Source organism: Cornus florida, unplaced genomic scaffold (genome assembly GCF_030987335.1).
Source record: "Cornus florida cultivar Cherokee Brave unplaced genomic scaffold, ASM3098733v1 CherokeeBrave_3.0.0_Hap2_Chr01, whole genome shotgun sequence".
Taxonomy (NCBI): Eukaryota; Viridiplantae; Streptophyta; class Magnoliopsida; order Cornales; family Cornaceae; genus Cornus; species Cornus florida.
This window is the reverse complement of record NW_026775571.1, coordinates 117976992-117991728: the sequence shown is the minus strand read 5'-3', so window position 1 is coordinate 117991728 and position 14737 is coordinate 117976992. Positions and strand designations below refer to the sequence as shown.

Sequence of the window (14737 nt, the reverse complement as noted above, 5' to 3'; positions counted from 1 at the left end):
ATAACCACACACATCAACATACATACAGTAGGAATCAAAGCTCTGTTTTTTCAATCAAAGCTCTGTTTTTTCAATTCAATTGCACAAATTGACATGCTTGCAATAGTATATACCAACACAATATATGAATGGATAATTAGAACAACGATACATGGATGAGGCCAGTGTTGTATTTTGATCGATGGTCCGGGTCGGCAATCTTTTTATGTAAGGAATAAGGATATATATATATATATATATATATATATATATATATATAAGGATAAGTTATATATGCATGACATCATGAGTTACAAAGGCGCATAGACAACATATATTTAGGCAAATTCGAAAACCTTGTATGATCGATTTGCAACTCCATAATAATTAACCAAGTAATAAACTTGAGCTTGATCTTATTATTAATTGGCCCAATTCAAAGATGATAATGGGCTACACAGGAGGAGGTAGTCCTCCTCATACTCATAAACCCTGACAATTGATCTAGTGAAGCTGACTAGGCTCATTCCTTCAACTGCTATAGCTCAAGTTTTAACACAGAAATGTAACAAACACGTATCATCATCAACCAACCAACACATTTTTTCCTCCTTAAAAAACAGTGGGCATAACCACTTTTTATTTTATTGAAAAATGAGATAGAGGGTCGAAATATTGGCGGTGGAGTTTGATGCTCCTTTAATGGCGGCCTTGACCGTGATGACCGTGATGACCGTGACCATGGTCGTGATGACCATGATCATGACTTGGCTCTTTCTTTGGAGTCTCATCAGACTCTCCTTTGAGAAAATTCATATACCACAGAGCTGAATTTTTTGGAAATCTGCCCAAGTTATTCTTGTAATCCACGTAGACGAGGCCGAAACGAGTAAGATAACCATCAGTCCATTCGAAATTGTCCATCAGACACCAAACAAAGTATGCCATTATGTTAACCTTATCATCACTGTACGCAAAAAAAAAAAAAAAAAAAAAAAAAAAAAAAAAACCTAATGTTTCACAATTTTCAATATTAATTAATACTAAACTTTCTGTAAATTAATCATGAATAAGTTTTTTCTGAAAACTTACTCTCTCACTTTTTTAAGCGCAAGAAGATGATCTTGGAGGTACTTTAACCTCGTCGTATCATCATTGCACACGTCTTGTAACGTTGTACCTTTTACTTCATCTTTGTCCATTAGCCCTATGAATAAGACAACAAGATCCAAAAGTATTTAGCTTCATACATGTATATGTGTATATATATAGTATCCATTTTATTTCAAAATTATACAATATTAATCTTGCCAAATACTAGCTACGTATTTAAAATAAATAAATTTAAGACTTACCATTCTCTGTAATGTAAATGAGTGGATTATTGTACTTATTCTTTATGTTTATCAAAACTTGTTCAAACCCTCGCGGGCAGACATTAATCCATGAATGAGCCTGCAACATCATCACATTTATTAATACTATAAGATAAGTAATAATTAAATGATGATTAATACTCTATTCATAAATGAAAACACTAGCTTTTAAGCCATTCATTTCTGAAATTTTCTTCACTCCTGAAAAAGTTGACCCGTTTTTTTATTTTTTTTTTCTTCTATACCATCGAAATTAGATAAAAAAAATTTTGGTAGAGGATGACTAAACGCTTACCGTATCACCAATTGATTTACCTCTCCACCGACCTACAAGCAATAATATATTATGGATCATTTTAATTAGTATGGAATTAATTACAAATATTAGAAGTTCAAATCTAAGACTTAGCTAGAATTATTTTAGGACTAATTACTTGTGAGTAAAACATCAGAGAGCGGATGATAGATAAATGGTTCCACATAATCATCGTCAAAACCATTAGGAGGTGGCTGATATTTATTTTTGTCGAGTGCATAATATGCTGTATAGTAGTTTATTCCGATGAAATCATATGATTCTTTCAGCAACTTTTGTTGATCTTCGGTGAAAACTCGAAGATCTTTCACTCTCTCTATAACGCTATTTGGATATTTCCCATTTATCAATGGATCCATATACCTGAAAAAACAGAATGGAAGAATCAAACTTAGAACCTTCAATTATACAATAAGTTTAGCTAGAGGAAGTACAATGTTGATTAATATTCTATCAACCCACAATATTCACAATTTTAAATGAAGCATGCACATTTAATTAATATATGGAAAATGATTCTCTAGCAGAACAACTTGCATAATGTTAGATATATTGCAATTGTATGGGGAAAGGACTTCAAAGCTTATAAAATATACTCACCATCCTAACATGAAATCGGTTTCTCTTTCCCCAGCCCCTGCATTATCTTTATCATAAGACTCATACCAGCATGTCACGAGTACAATCCCCATCTTGCCCTTTTGAACTTTCTATAAACATTCAATATTACGTATTTAATTAATCACAACAGTTTTAATGTCGGACTGATATCAACATCGTCATATATATATAGTCTATATTTTTTGTTGATAGATTAATTTAAATGATACAGAAGATGCATGATGAAAAAAACTTGAATTAAATGGATGGAAATTGACCTGATAATTCTTCTTGTACAAAGCTGCTGCATTTGCATGAGCAAGAAGAAAGTTATGTGTGACGTCATACATGTTCAATTTACTATGCATATACCACGGATAAAGTCCACCCGGTGGGTGGGCACATAGTTGATGCCCAAAAACAGCGTAGCTCCATGGTTCATTAAGTGTGATCCAATTCTTTACCCGATCACCGAATTCCCAAAAGCATAGGTTTGCATAGTCACAAAAATCATCCCTGTTATATATACATATATATATATATTGATGATAGATCAACGTCTTAATTAGTTACAGTGTTATAACAATTTAAGAAAAAAGATAATGTAATATTTTCTATCTAATATTTCTCATAGCTGCACTTGAGTCTTACTGTCTTAGTCATGTATTAGCAAGGTAAATAGGAGAATCAATGGACATAAACTGAGCCACTTACACAATTTTTTCACTTGAAAAACCTCCGTACTCATCATGTAAGGCTTGAGGAAGATCCCAGTGGAAGAGAGTCACGTAAGGCGCTATACCTGTGCATATATATATAAATATTTTGAGATGAAAAATTAAAACTATGCAAGTTGATGCACAGATGGGAAGTTAAATTAAAATTAAAATTAAAATATAAAGGAATTCAGGTTGATTCATGACCGTTCTCTATGAGCTCGTTAATGACATTATTGTAGTATTCGATTCCTTCTCGGCTGATTCCACCGCTTAACTTTCCAGCTGATAAATAACCACAATATTAAACAATAGTCAATATTATAATACATATATCAAATTATATATATGACAAACTAAGACCTCGATCAATGAGTCCTACCAAATGTAACAATGTTCTCTTGTTTTGAAACACTCAAGTTTGGTCGAATTAATTTTCAGTTGCTGAATGGCCTCAAATTTTTAATCACTTGAATTCTTTATGATGGAGCTCAAATTCCACCCATAAATACATAAGAAAGAAAAGATGGATACTTACTTGGCAATATTCTAGACCATGAAATTGACAATCTGTAGGCATTAACACCCAGATTCTTCATTATATGCACGTCTTCCTACAACATGGTTAGAGAAAAATTGGAAGTGAATGTTAAATCTTCTTGTAATTATCTAATTCAAACTCAATTAATGTAAGTGTTAAATGATTTAGTAAAGTTCAGACTTAATTTATGGCAGTATTTCGTGGTAATTTTTCTTAATTTACCGGGAAAAAAACCTAATGATTGGATTAACTAAATGACTTATGTGGTGTAAAATGGTAACTTCAAAAGAAACATGTACCTTGTATCGATGAAAAGAGTCAATTGCCACGTTTCCATTACTACCGTCTGCAATCTTTTCTGTAATTTTATGATAAATATTGTCAAAGACGTGAAGCTGGATCTCACATCCGGTATCCTTAGCAGAAGCTCAAATATATACATGAATATATAAATATAATGTCTCAACAATTTAAAAACAAAGGAAAAATAATTATGTTTGTGCATATATATATATATATATATTACACACATGCAAATCACAATTAATCATAACTTCGTAACTTAATTACCAAAAAAAAAAAACTCACAATAGTAACCTAATACCTGTATGTTCTCAGGTACCTTAAAAAAAATTATGTACAATATTTGTTAAATTACTAGCCCTTAAATGAGAATATTATCATCTTTACTATCAATGTGGCACAATGATAGAATGACATGTGTCCATTTAAATTCAAAATATGTATAAAAGAAAAATATTAATTTTTCTTATTTTTTATTTTGAATTTAAAGTGGATTCATGTAATTCTATTATGTGCCAGTTCAACATTGTTAAGAGAAATATTAGATATATATTCATGTGTACCGATAATATAGTACTCCCGTCTAATAAAAATTTATCATTTGCCCTTTAATAGAAAATAATTACTGCAGCCGGCCATGTGCTATGTAGCATGGAAAGATGCTGGAAGCCCATGATTGTTTTTTAGGATCCATTGATTAATTATTTAAGGATCTTTTAGTTTGCAATCTAATGAAAGAAAAGAAATGCCATTGTGAAATTTTTTATTATTTGGTTGTCATAGTAATAAGAGAGAATAAAAATATATATCCTCCGTATATATTTCATAGAATATATTTATTTAATGGGAGAAGGGGAGCTTCTAGGTTTCTAGTGAAATAAGTCAGAACTAGTACGTAGAGAGCCCACAAAGGACTACACAAGCTGGGTTAATGTGGTGTTCTTGGCCATATTGGAGTTTTGTTTTTTGTTTTTTTGTCTCCCCGGGAAGGTCAAACAAGTATATATATATATATATGTGTAAGATTTACAATGAAGGAATGTTTAGGTCTGTACTCCTTCACTAGCGCGCGCGCGCACACACTATATATATATATATATATATATATATATGTATATGCATGTATGTATATATATAGGTGAATTTTAATGGGAGGAGAGAGAGACCAGGGAATTCATGTGTAAAAGTGTCCCAGATACTAGGGCCTCTGCCACCTTGATTTACTGCGCCTTCAATCTGAAAGAAAAGCAAACGAAATAATTTTAAAAATATAAGACGCGCAGTACAGCAAAATGCAGATGCATGCACATATAGGTTAACGTACGTATGACTCTGGAAATTAATTAGTAAGCTTTTATATATTTAGGTTATATACATGCACAAAAATTAAGTAGAACAATTGCTATAAAATTAAAGGCGGAGCAATGTACGTGCATGCAATAGTACCTGATACGAAGCTGATCCTACTCCGAAGATAAAATCTTTAGGAAAGTCGCTACGTTTGATTTCCTCTGCTTCTCCAGTTGTGGAACTGGCACACATAGCGAGAACAGGACGACGGATATTGGTGGTTGAGTATCTCATAATTTGAGGCTTCATATAAGTGCTCCTCCTGGTAGTCAGGACAGGGCGGGTACTGGTACCGACACAATATCCCACAACGGAAGGACTAGTTGAACTCCTCCTCCCAGGAGTAGTCGGGAGAAGGTGGCGGGTGGTGGTGGATGATCTCGTGACAGAATGGCCATTGAAATTAGTGGGAAAAGTAGTAGTAGTGAGGGCAGGGCAGATGGCATGAGTAGTGTAAAGGATTGCCATGATCGAGTACTAAACGTACAGCTTGATCGATATACAAATTTTGTTTCAAATTTGATGCCCCAAAGCTTCACCCTCATGTTGGTTTATATAGTGAGCGTTGCCTTCCTCACGTGATACCCCTTTTTTCCCCATTTTCCCTGGGATAAGACTTAAGAGGGGGGACCACCGCGTACAACCTAATGGTTTTATACATTTTGTCATGAACTCCATTAAATGCACCTATACTATTTTTTTCGTACGTCAATCTTATCAAAATGAAATAACCTAGCTTACTATTAAGCCTATTCCCATCATCCCTTAAAACAATTTTCTAAAACTCAAAAAATAGAAAATGTATAATGGGTACTACAAAATAAAATTATATACCTTAAAATAATTTTCTAAAACTCAAAAAATAGAAAATGTATAATGGGTAATACAAAATAAAATTATATATATGTGTGTGCGCGCGCACGCGCGCTCTATGAAAACATGTCTTTTTTTAGATAGATATTTTCAGTTCTATACTTGGCTTACTAAGTAAATGTAATGGTTCTATTGTATGTAATGCCTTTGTAAATTGTGGTACACTGCCTTGGGAATCTTTTCCTATGGGTAGTTTGTCACGTTGTACATACTTATTTTAATTTTATAAAGCTTTCTCTTTTATTCAATTTTATTTATTTATTTATTTATTTTTTTATTATTATTTTTTTTTAATGGAATGGATAGAAGAACTGATGGATGAGATATCCTATATTGTGTTCTTCTCTCTTTTTGTTCGGTTGAGCAAAAGAGAAGAGAAGAGAAGAAATTGACAATTTACTTTGTTTAAGAGGAGAGTTTAATTCAAATTATTTTTATTATTAAATCCACCACTTACTTTATTTGTGAAATTTATTTAATATTTACAAAAGATGATACTATAATATAAAACTTCACTCCTCTTGTCTTTCCTTCTCTCTTTCGCCTATATTTAGAGGGATGAAATTCTACGAAGAATGAAGGATGACTTATTCGCCTTATTATCCTTTTTCTCCTTGTCTCATTTCTATCAAACCAAAAAAATTTATTCATTCATTTTTATCTGCGTTCCAATCATCTTCCATACTTCTCACGGAACAAAATATTAATTATTAAAATAAAATAAAAGAACAAAATCATTCAAGATTCTAACCTGTATTATAGAATTGTTAAATATGTAGAACACAATATGTTAAGGAGGAACATTAATGAAGATGGAAGCAAGGAACAGTAATAAAAAATTGAGGCATTTTCAACATTCTAAAACACGTGACAGAAAAAAATCGACAAATAAGCAAAAACTGAAGTATAAAAAAGGTTTTTTTTTTGGTTGACTTTTTATCTTAAAATAAAATTGGAAAACCCTATGAGAAGTTATTGAAATATGAAAAAATAAATGTGAATATGTGTAAATGGAGATAAAGAGATCGTATACCATTGTAGACTAATCCAAATGGAGACAGGGTTAGTCTACCATAGTATATGCTTTGCTCATGGACATTTGTAATTGTGGTCCATTGTTTTGTCAAGAAATTAGAAATGTATGTTTTGTTGGGTTCTAATTATGGGCCTTCATAGGTCTTGGACCACTTGATTTTTTTTTGTTTTTTTGGGGTCATTTGAACCCTAAGAGAATTTTATCCATAAAAGATGGTATTGCAAAATCACGCGCACTTGTACTATTGCCGTGCTATTGTCGATGGCTTCCTCTTATTTTCTCACCTCACAATAGACTTTTCTTGGAATTTGGTGCATATAGGAGTGGCATTGCAAAATTACGTGCCCTTCAATTATTGTCATTGGCTTCTCTTATTTTCTCACCTCATAATGGACTTTTCTTGCAATTTGGAGGGCTTCAAGCCCCAACACGAGGGTTGCAATCCACTCCATGGCACCTCTTATTGGAGGGTGTTCATGGCAGATCTATGGGTCGGGATGAAGACACGTCCCACACCTTATCATGTTATCACTTGATTTTTTTTTTTGTTTTTTTGGGGTCATTTGAACCCTAAGAGAATTTTATCCATAAAAGATGCCATTGCAAAATCACGCACACTTGTACTATTGTCGATGGCTTCCTCTTATTTTCTCACCTCACAATAGACTTTTCTTGGAATTTGGTGCATATACGAGTGGCATTGCAAAATTACGTGCCCTTCAATTATTGTCATTGGCTTCGTCTTATTTTCTCACCTCATAACGGACTTTTCTTGCAAGTTGGAGGGATTCAAGCCCCAACACGAGGGTTGCAATCCACTCCATGGTACCTCTTATTGAAGGGTGTTCATGGCAGATCTATGGGTTGGGATGAAGACACGTCTCACACCTTATCATGCTATTGCCTTGTTAGCGGTAACAAAGCGCCAAGTTAGCAGTAATTTTTAAATTTTATTTTTTTATCATGTAGAAATACTGCAGACAAAATACATACTTAACATATACAAATACAATATACGAAAATTATACGCAGGCCAAAAGAAGGCAGAACCATGGCTTCCCCTTCTTCTCTCCTCTGCTTTCTCTCTCATCTCTTCATCAACGTCCTCCACCATTACCATCCCTCTCTCTCATTTCCACACAAACCCGGCCATCTCCATCTCTAGATCCATACCAAACCCTTACCCATCTAGCCTCCACTTCCTTAACCAGAGCCCACCACCTCAAAAACCCCCCAATTGTTGCTCTCTCTACCACCCCTCACAGCTATGGAGGCTACTCCATTTCACTCAGGTTTGGCACACCAACCCAAACCATCCCTTTTCTGATGGACACTAACAGTGATTTCAATTGGTTTCCATTTACTCACCGTTACCTCTGCAAAAATTGTTCCTTCTCTGCCTCTGACCCACCTATCATTCCTTCTTTTATCCCCAAATTGTCCTCCTCCTCCAAAATTCTCAACTGTGAAAACCCCAAATGCGGCTGGATTCACAACCCAGATGCTCGATCTCGATGCCAAGATTGCGAACCCAGTTCCACAAATTGTACAGAGATCTGCCCGCCCTACTTGATTCTCTACGGTTCGGGCACCACCGGCGGTATCACGCCCGTCGAAACCCTAGATTTGCCGGGGAAGAAGGTGCTCGACTTCGTCGTCGGCTGTTCTCTCTTCTCTTCCCGTCAACCCGCCGGAATTTCCGGGTTCGGTCGAGGCTCTGCCTCGCTGCCGAGTCAACTCGGTCTCAAAAATTTGACGACAGCAGTGAAAGCAGCTTGCTCGTGTTGGACGGCGAGTCAGATTCCGGCCACAGGACCGATAATGTCAGCTACACCTCGTTCTTTAAAATCCAGTGGTCGCCGAGAAACGGGCATTTTCAGTATACTATTACGTCGGACTGAGAAAGATCACCGTCTGGCGTAGAGCGAGTTTAAGATTGTATTTATACAGATGTCTTGTACAGATACGTATAGGAGACTATTAGATACGTACGAGATAAATATTTTATGCACATACTTAGCATGTCACCCATGTCACATCAGCAATGGGCACCCTCCAGTGAGAGGGTGTCCGGAGACGATTTTTCTCCTAACATGACTAATGTCTATGTGAGAACAATACAGACAGCTCGCGAGTCATGTGCTCATTGACCCACTTTACAAGTGGCCTTTTCCACTTGCAATATAGATCAATGCTATCAAAAAAAAAAAAAAAAAAAAAAAAAAAATTAATGAGTTTTTGTCGACATTTAAAATGAATACAATCTCTATCAACTGCACGTTTTGCATAATTACACGGTTTCACACCTATCTAATTTGAGAGAAGAACCCTAATCTCTCTCTGACTCCAAATTTCACCGTTTACAATGATGTTCTAAATGGATGAAGCTAAGAGCACTCGTATCAACCTTTCATGAAGCTAGCTTCATCGTATGTGTCATTACACCGGCCAATCAGTTGTTGATTCCAACAATTTTTGGTCAAACGATACTATCAATCAGCAATTATCAGTAGTTTGTGAGGCCTATTCTTATTGCTTGCATGGAGATGTTGCAACTATATATTAGACTTGTTTTGTTGACTCAACTCTCCTATAATTCTCTCCCTGTCTAAATTATCAATCAACTTTTTAAAATTTGGGTTGATAAATCAGGTGGATATATATAATCCTTTGAAGCTGCTTGTGGGTCTTTTTTGTTCACTCTCTCTCTCTAAAACTCTTGTGGGTCTGTGTGAAGAGAGTAGACAACTATGGTGGTTTGGTTTTGCTATGATATGTAATAATACTAATGCTTTTAATTGTTGGAGATGTGGTTTTGGGTTTGCTTAACCAGATGAAGATGGTTGGTGCATTGAGATGTTGTTTTGAGTTTTTGGGTGATGTGTGTGTGTGAGAGACTGTGTTTTAGTGACGTCAAGATGGCAGTGTAATTATACAAAGGTGGGAGGTGTGACTGTATTAATAAAGGCCAAAAAAAAAAAAATACACAAGGTGGGTGAGAATGTACTTTTACACTAAATAGTAATGGAGTTAAAAGAAGAAGAGGTCGGCGTAGGGCGGTGTAATGAAACCACGGGGTTTCCGGTGAAATATTTAAGTCACATTTAGTAGTTGGGGAAGTCACAAATTATGAATGTATAGGTCAGATATCAAAAAGTGTCGAAAGAAGCGCCACACTACGTACCCTAACCTCACAATCAAATCCACCACCACGAGCTTTCCCGTGACAATCGAGTGATGGGGTTGAACTGTAATTCAATGAACAGTATCTATTTTTGTGAGAGACAGAAAAAGCACCCACGTTTTAAACCATAGAAGCAACCTCCTTTGTCCATCTTGTGTGTTCATTCAAACATTAATTGAGCGCGCAAATGTAAGCAAAACATTGAAAGTTATATTTAATTTTTTAAAAGAGTAATGATAGGGAGGTGAAAAGAAATTCCCGAATTAACATTGTAGTTGGCTATACTTATCACGTGTTAAACAATTATTTAGGTGGGGTGAGAACCTACACAATCTCGGTTGCATATACTCTCCGTCCCTTATTAAATGTCCATGTTTAAAAATTGAGAAATAATATTTTTAACGACTTTAATATCCCGAATTTTTAACAATTTTAATATCCCGACTTAAAATCAATAGAGGCAAAAATATAACGTATTATTATAAAATTTCAACTTAAATAAGTATCATTACTACTCTCTGTTTGTTTCCATAAAATACGTGAATTTTTCTTTCTTTATCTATTCCGTTTTTCATAACTCATTTCTATAACTGTATCATCTTTTTTTTCTTTTTTTTCTTTTTTTTTTTCACATTATCTTTTATGGTACTCAAATATAAAAATTTGATTGGTAAAAAATCTAGAACAAAAATTGCAATTTTTTTTAATTTTTCAGTACTTTGCAATTTTTCTTTAAATTCCTCACTTTATTTTTGTTTTTGGAGTCACATAGATCATTAGTTTTGATTATTATACTAATGAACAAGTGCCTATCTAATTATATACATAGGAGATACAATCTTAAGTTATAAGTTAGATAGATGCAATGTGACATATATATAAAACACATACACATGGTGATTGAAAATTTAATTTCCAACAAAGATGCTATATTAAGATGAAACCTAAAAATATACTATAACTTTCCAAATAATTAATTACCATATATTTTAAAATGAGTCACATTATCTTTGACACATAGGTAGGCAATTAAACTCAGTGGAAGTAGTAGAGTTTTATTTGTCATGGTAAATAGCAGTACTCTTATAGCATACCCAATCGTTGTGTATATATTTTTGTGTAAATTTGATGTGTCAAAATAAATTTATACAAAAAATTTGTATTACCTATTTTTAGCCCCAACATACTGTTGTTTTATACCTTTTGTGTAAAAAAATATTCCCCAATAACAACCAATCACGTGTCATACCCAAGACCCTACATAACTTTTATAAACCTACTTGATTCACTTTACTTTTTCACGGTTAAACCTCAACGTCCCAATCCTCCTCAATTAGGGAAAAAAATAATTTCCCCCCTATATTTCACTTTCCCATCCAGTTAATAACAAACATTTTCGGCCGGCACCAAAATTCTAACTTAGTAACAAATAAAAAAATAAGATTCAACTATGTAGCAACTGGCATAAAAATCCGAGTACAGAAAGCAAAAATATGCAACAACAATTGCGATTGAATTGACTAATCAACAAAAAAAAATAAATAAATAAATAAAATGACAATAATAATAATTTGTATAACAGTATCAAACAACAATTAATTGAAAGTGATAAATCAAACTATATTTATTAAAATAAAAAATAAAAAAAATAAAAATGGTCGAGTAGTTCTTACCTTGTTGCCAATTGCAGGTTCTTCTCTATAGAGTTTTAGAAAAGTGGGAAACAAAGAGGCGTAAAGGAATGAGAGAGAAGAAAGAGAACGCGAGTGGGAAAAGGGGAGGAGAGAGAAAATATACTTACGTGACTGTGTAAAATACACCATCCTTATACTTACGTGACTGTGTAAAATACACCATCCTTTTACACATTGCTAATAACGACCCACTCCACCACATGGTATGATATTGTCCGCTTTGAGTCGAGCCCGCACGGTTGGTCTCACACCAATTGGAAATGACACACTTACATATAAACACTTCATCTTTCCTCTACCAAGGCGATGTGGGACTGTGCACCCGTAACTTGCCAGTGTGGTAGCTTGACAGTGTCTCTCGCACCTGCCCACAGCACACCCGCCCACAAGGTCATCACAATCCACCCCCTTGGAGGCCTGACGTCCCCGTCGGCACACTTTCGGCTGGGTCAGGCTCTGATATCATTTGTATCGACCCACTCCACCACATGGTATGATGTTGTCTGTTTTGGGCCTGAGCCCGTACGGTTTTGCTCTTGGGCTTTACCTCAAAAGGTCTCATACCAATTGGAGATGACACACTTACATATAAGCACTTCACCTTTCCTCTACCCAGGCGATGTGGAACTATGTACCCGTAGCTCGCCAGTGTGGTAGCCTGACAATGTCTCTCGCACCCGCCCACAAGGTCATCACATCTCCAGCAGTCTGTTAAATTTTTTTGTGTAAATCTAATGTGCCAGAGTAGATTTACACAAAAAAAAAAAAAATTGTACTAACTATTTTTAGCTCCAACGATTGTTTTATACCTTTTGTGTAAAAAAAACTATCCCCCAATAACAACCAACCACGTGTCATACCCAAGGCCCTACATAACTTTTACAAACCTACTTTATTCAGTTTACTTTTTGGTGATTAAACCACACGTCCCAATCCTCTTCAATTAGGGGAAAAAAAAAAATTTCCCCCCATATTTCACTTTCCCATCCCGCCAATAACAAACCTTTTACGTCATCGCCACCAGAATTCTAACTTATAACAAATAATAAAATAAGATTTAAGTATGTAAAAACTACGTGATTAAAATATATATCTAATCTTTGGTTATTACATATTTATCTCATTATAATAGAATGTAAAAAGATAAAAAAAATTTAAAAAATCCTAGAATCTACAGTATGATTGCAGAAGATAAGATCAAACGAAAGTGATGAATCAAACTATGTTTATTAAAAATAAAAAATAAAAGATGGTCGAGCAGTTCTTATATTGCCACCAGTTACAGATTCTTCTCTATTCCACTCTAAAACAGTGAGAAACAAAGAGGCGTAAAGGAATGAGAGAGAAGAAAGAGAATCACGAGTGGTAAAGGGGAGGAGAGATAAAATATAATTATATGGCAGTGTAAAAGTATTGTGTAAAATACACAATCCTTTTACACATTGGTGATGTAGCAGTGTATCTTAACAGACTGCTGGAAATGAAAAAAATTTATAAATCACATGTGCCAGTGTATATTTTATAAAAAATAATTTTTTAACAAATCGCTGGAGATGCTCGGACAGTGTATTTTAACAGATGCTAGAGATGAAAAAAATTTACAAATCATATGTGGTAGCGTATATTTTATATAAAATGATTTTTTAACATACCAAATTAGAGTTTTTAAGGAGACATGTAATTAATGCATTATCCCCTTTTAAAATTATCAACTTGTCCTTTTAGTTTAAATAGATATATAGTTACCAAGTTTGAATTTTTTTTTTAAAATATAAATGAAATGGAAAGATAAAACTTATTTACTTTAAAATCAGGGCTGCCCTGACCCAAGGCAGTCGCTTATGGCCTTGGAATTTAAAGGGCCTCAAAATTTATAGGCCCATGAATGATAGGCGACCAAAAAATAATAATAATAAAATAAAAAAATAAAATAAAATAAATAAATTGTAACCAAATGCAGGGACTTCAAAATTTATAAGCCCATGAATGATGGGCCATCAAAAAAAAAATTGTGATCAAATGCAGCAAATCATTTTAGGGCCTTCAAAATTTATAGGCCCATGAATGATGGGCCACCAAAAAAAAAAAAAAAATTGTAACCAGATGCAGTAAATCATTTAAGGGGCCTCAAAAAAAAAATTATGTATAAAGGGTATCACTTTTAAAATTCGCTTAGGGCTTCTCAAGATTTTTTCAATCTCAGGGCCAGCCCCATTTGAAATTTTGAAGTCAACAATTAATTTGGGACATCTAAGATAATAGACTGCTAATATGGTACATCGATAGTATAAGACAATTTTGTTATGACAAGTTACTAGTAAAAGATTTATAAAATATGAAAAAGAAATGGAAGTCAGGTCATTTCATTTTTTAATGGGCATTATTTCTTTTTACAGTATTTTTTATTAACCTTGATATATCATAACAAATGAGAAATATCCAAGTATTGTACGTTAAATAAAAAAGATCAATATATGTGGGATATATGTGGGACGAAGATTGTTTTTAAAAGGCTCAACAACATCGTTTTGCTAGCATTAGCCATTAGAGCAGCCGCAATGTGTTAGCTAAAGGCCCATTTTCGCGAGTAAGTGGCCTTTGGATGCGCATCGGGATAGCTTAAAATCTTGGGGCCCATTTTGCCTCGCTGGCCGGCTAACGGGCGATCGTTATATACATATGTGCTTGAGAATAAAACAAAAAATATATATATTGTTTCTATTGCAAAACGGCGCCGTTTTCGGTTGCCTTTTTTGTTTTATTCTCAAG

The 14737-nt window shown here is 34.2% G+C and overlaps 2 protein-coding genes across 2 annotated transcripts; one reads left to right on the top strand and one right to left on the bottom strand.

The window, feature by feature from the left end:
* Positions 1-366: 366 nt before the first annotated feature.
* LOC132266634 (beta-glucosidase 13-like) lies at positions 367-5688 on the bottom strand. Its single transcript, XM_059767565.1, has 13 exons — positions 5278-5688; positions 4998-5067; positions 3828-3886; positions 3526-3601; positions 3195-3272; positions 2986-3073; positions 2550-2787; positions 2272-2381; positions 1790-2034; positions 1651-1682; positions 1335-1434; positions 1072-1186; positions 367-946 (listed from the first exon to the last, which is right to left on the bottom strand). Exons 1-13 carry the CDS (start codon positions 5647-5649, stop codon positions 679-681), a joined length of 1851 nt encoding a protein of 616 aa, XP_059623548.1. The 5' UTR covers positions 5650-5688; the 3' UTR covers positions 367-678.
* A 2600-nt stretch (positions 5689-8288) lies between these two features.
* LOC132266623 (probable aspartyl protease At4g16563) lies at positions 8289-10577 on the top strand. Its single transcript, XM_059767554.1, has one exon. It carries the CDS (start codon positions 8417-8419, stop codon positions 9011-9013), a length of 597 nt encoding a protein of 198 aa, XP_059623537.1. The 5' UTR covers positions 8289-8416; the 3' UTR covers positions 9014-10577.
* Positions 10578-14737: the final 4160 nt, after the last annotated feature.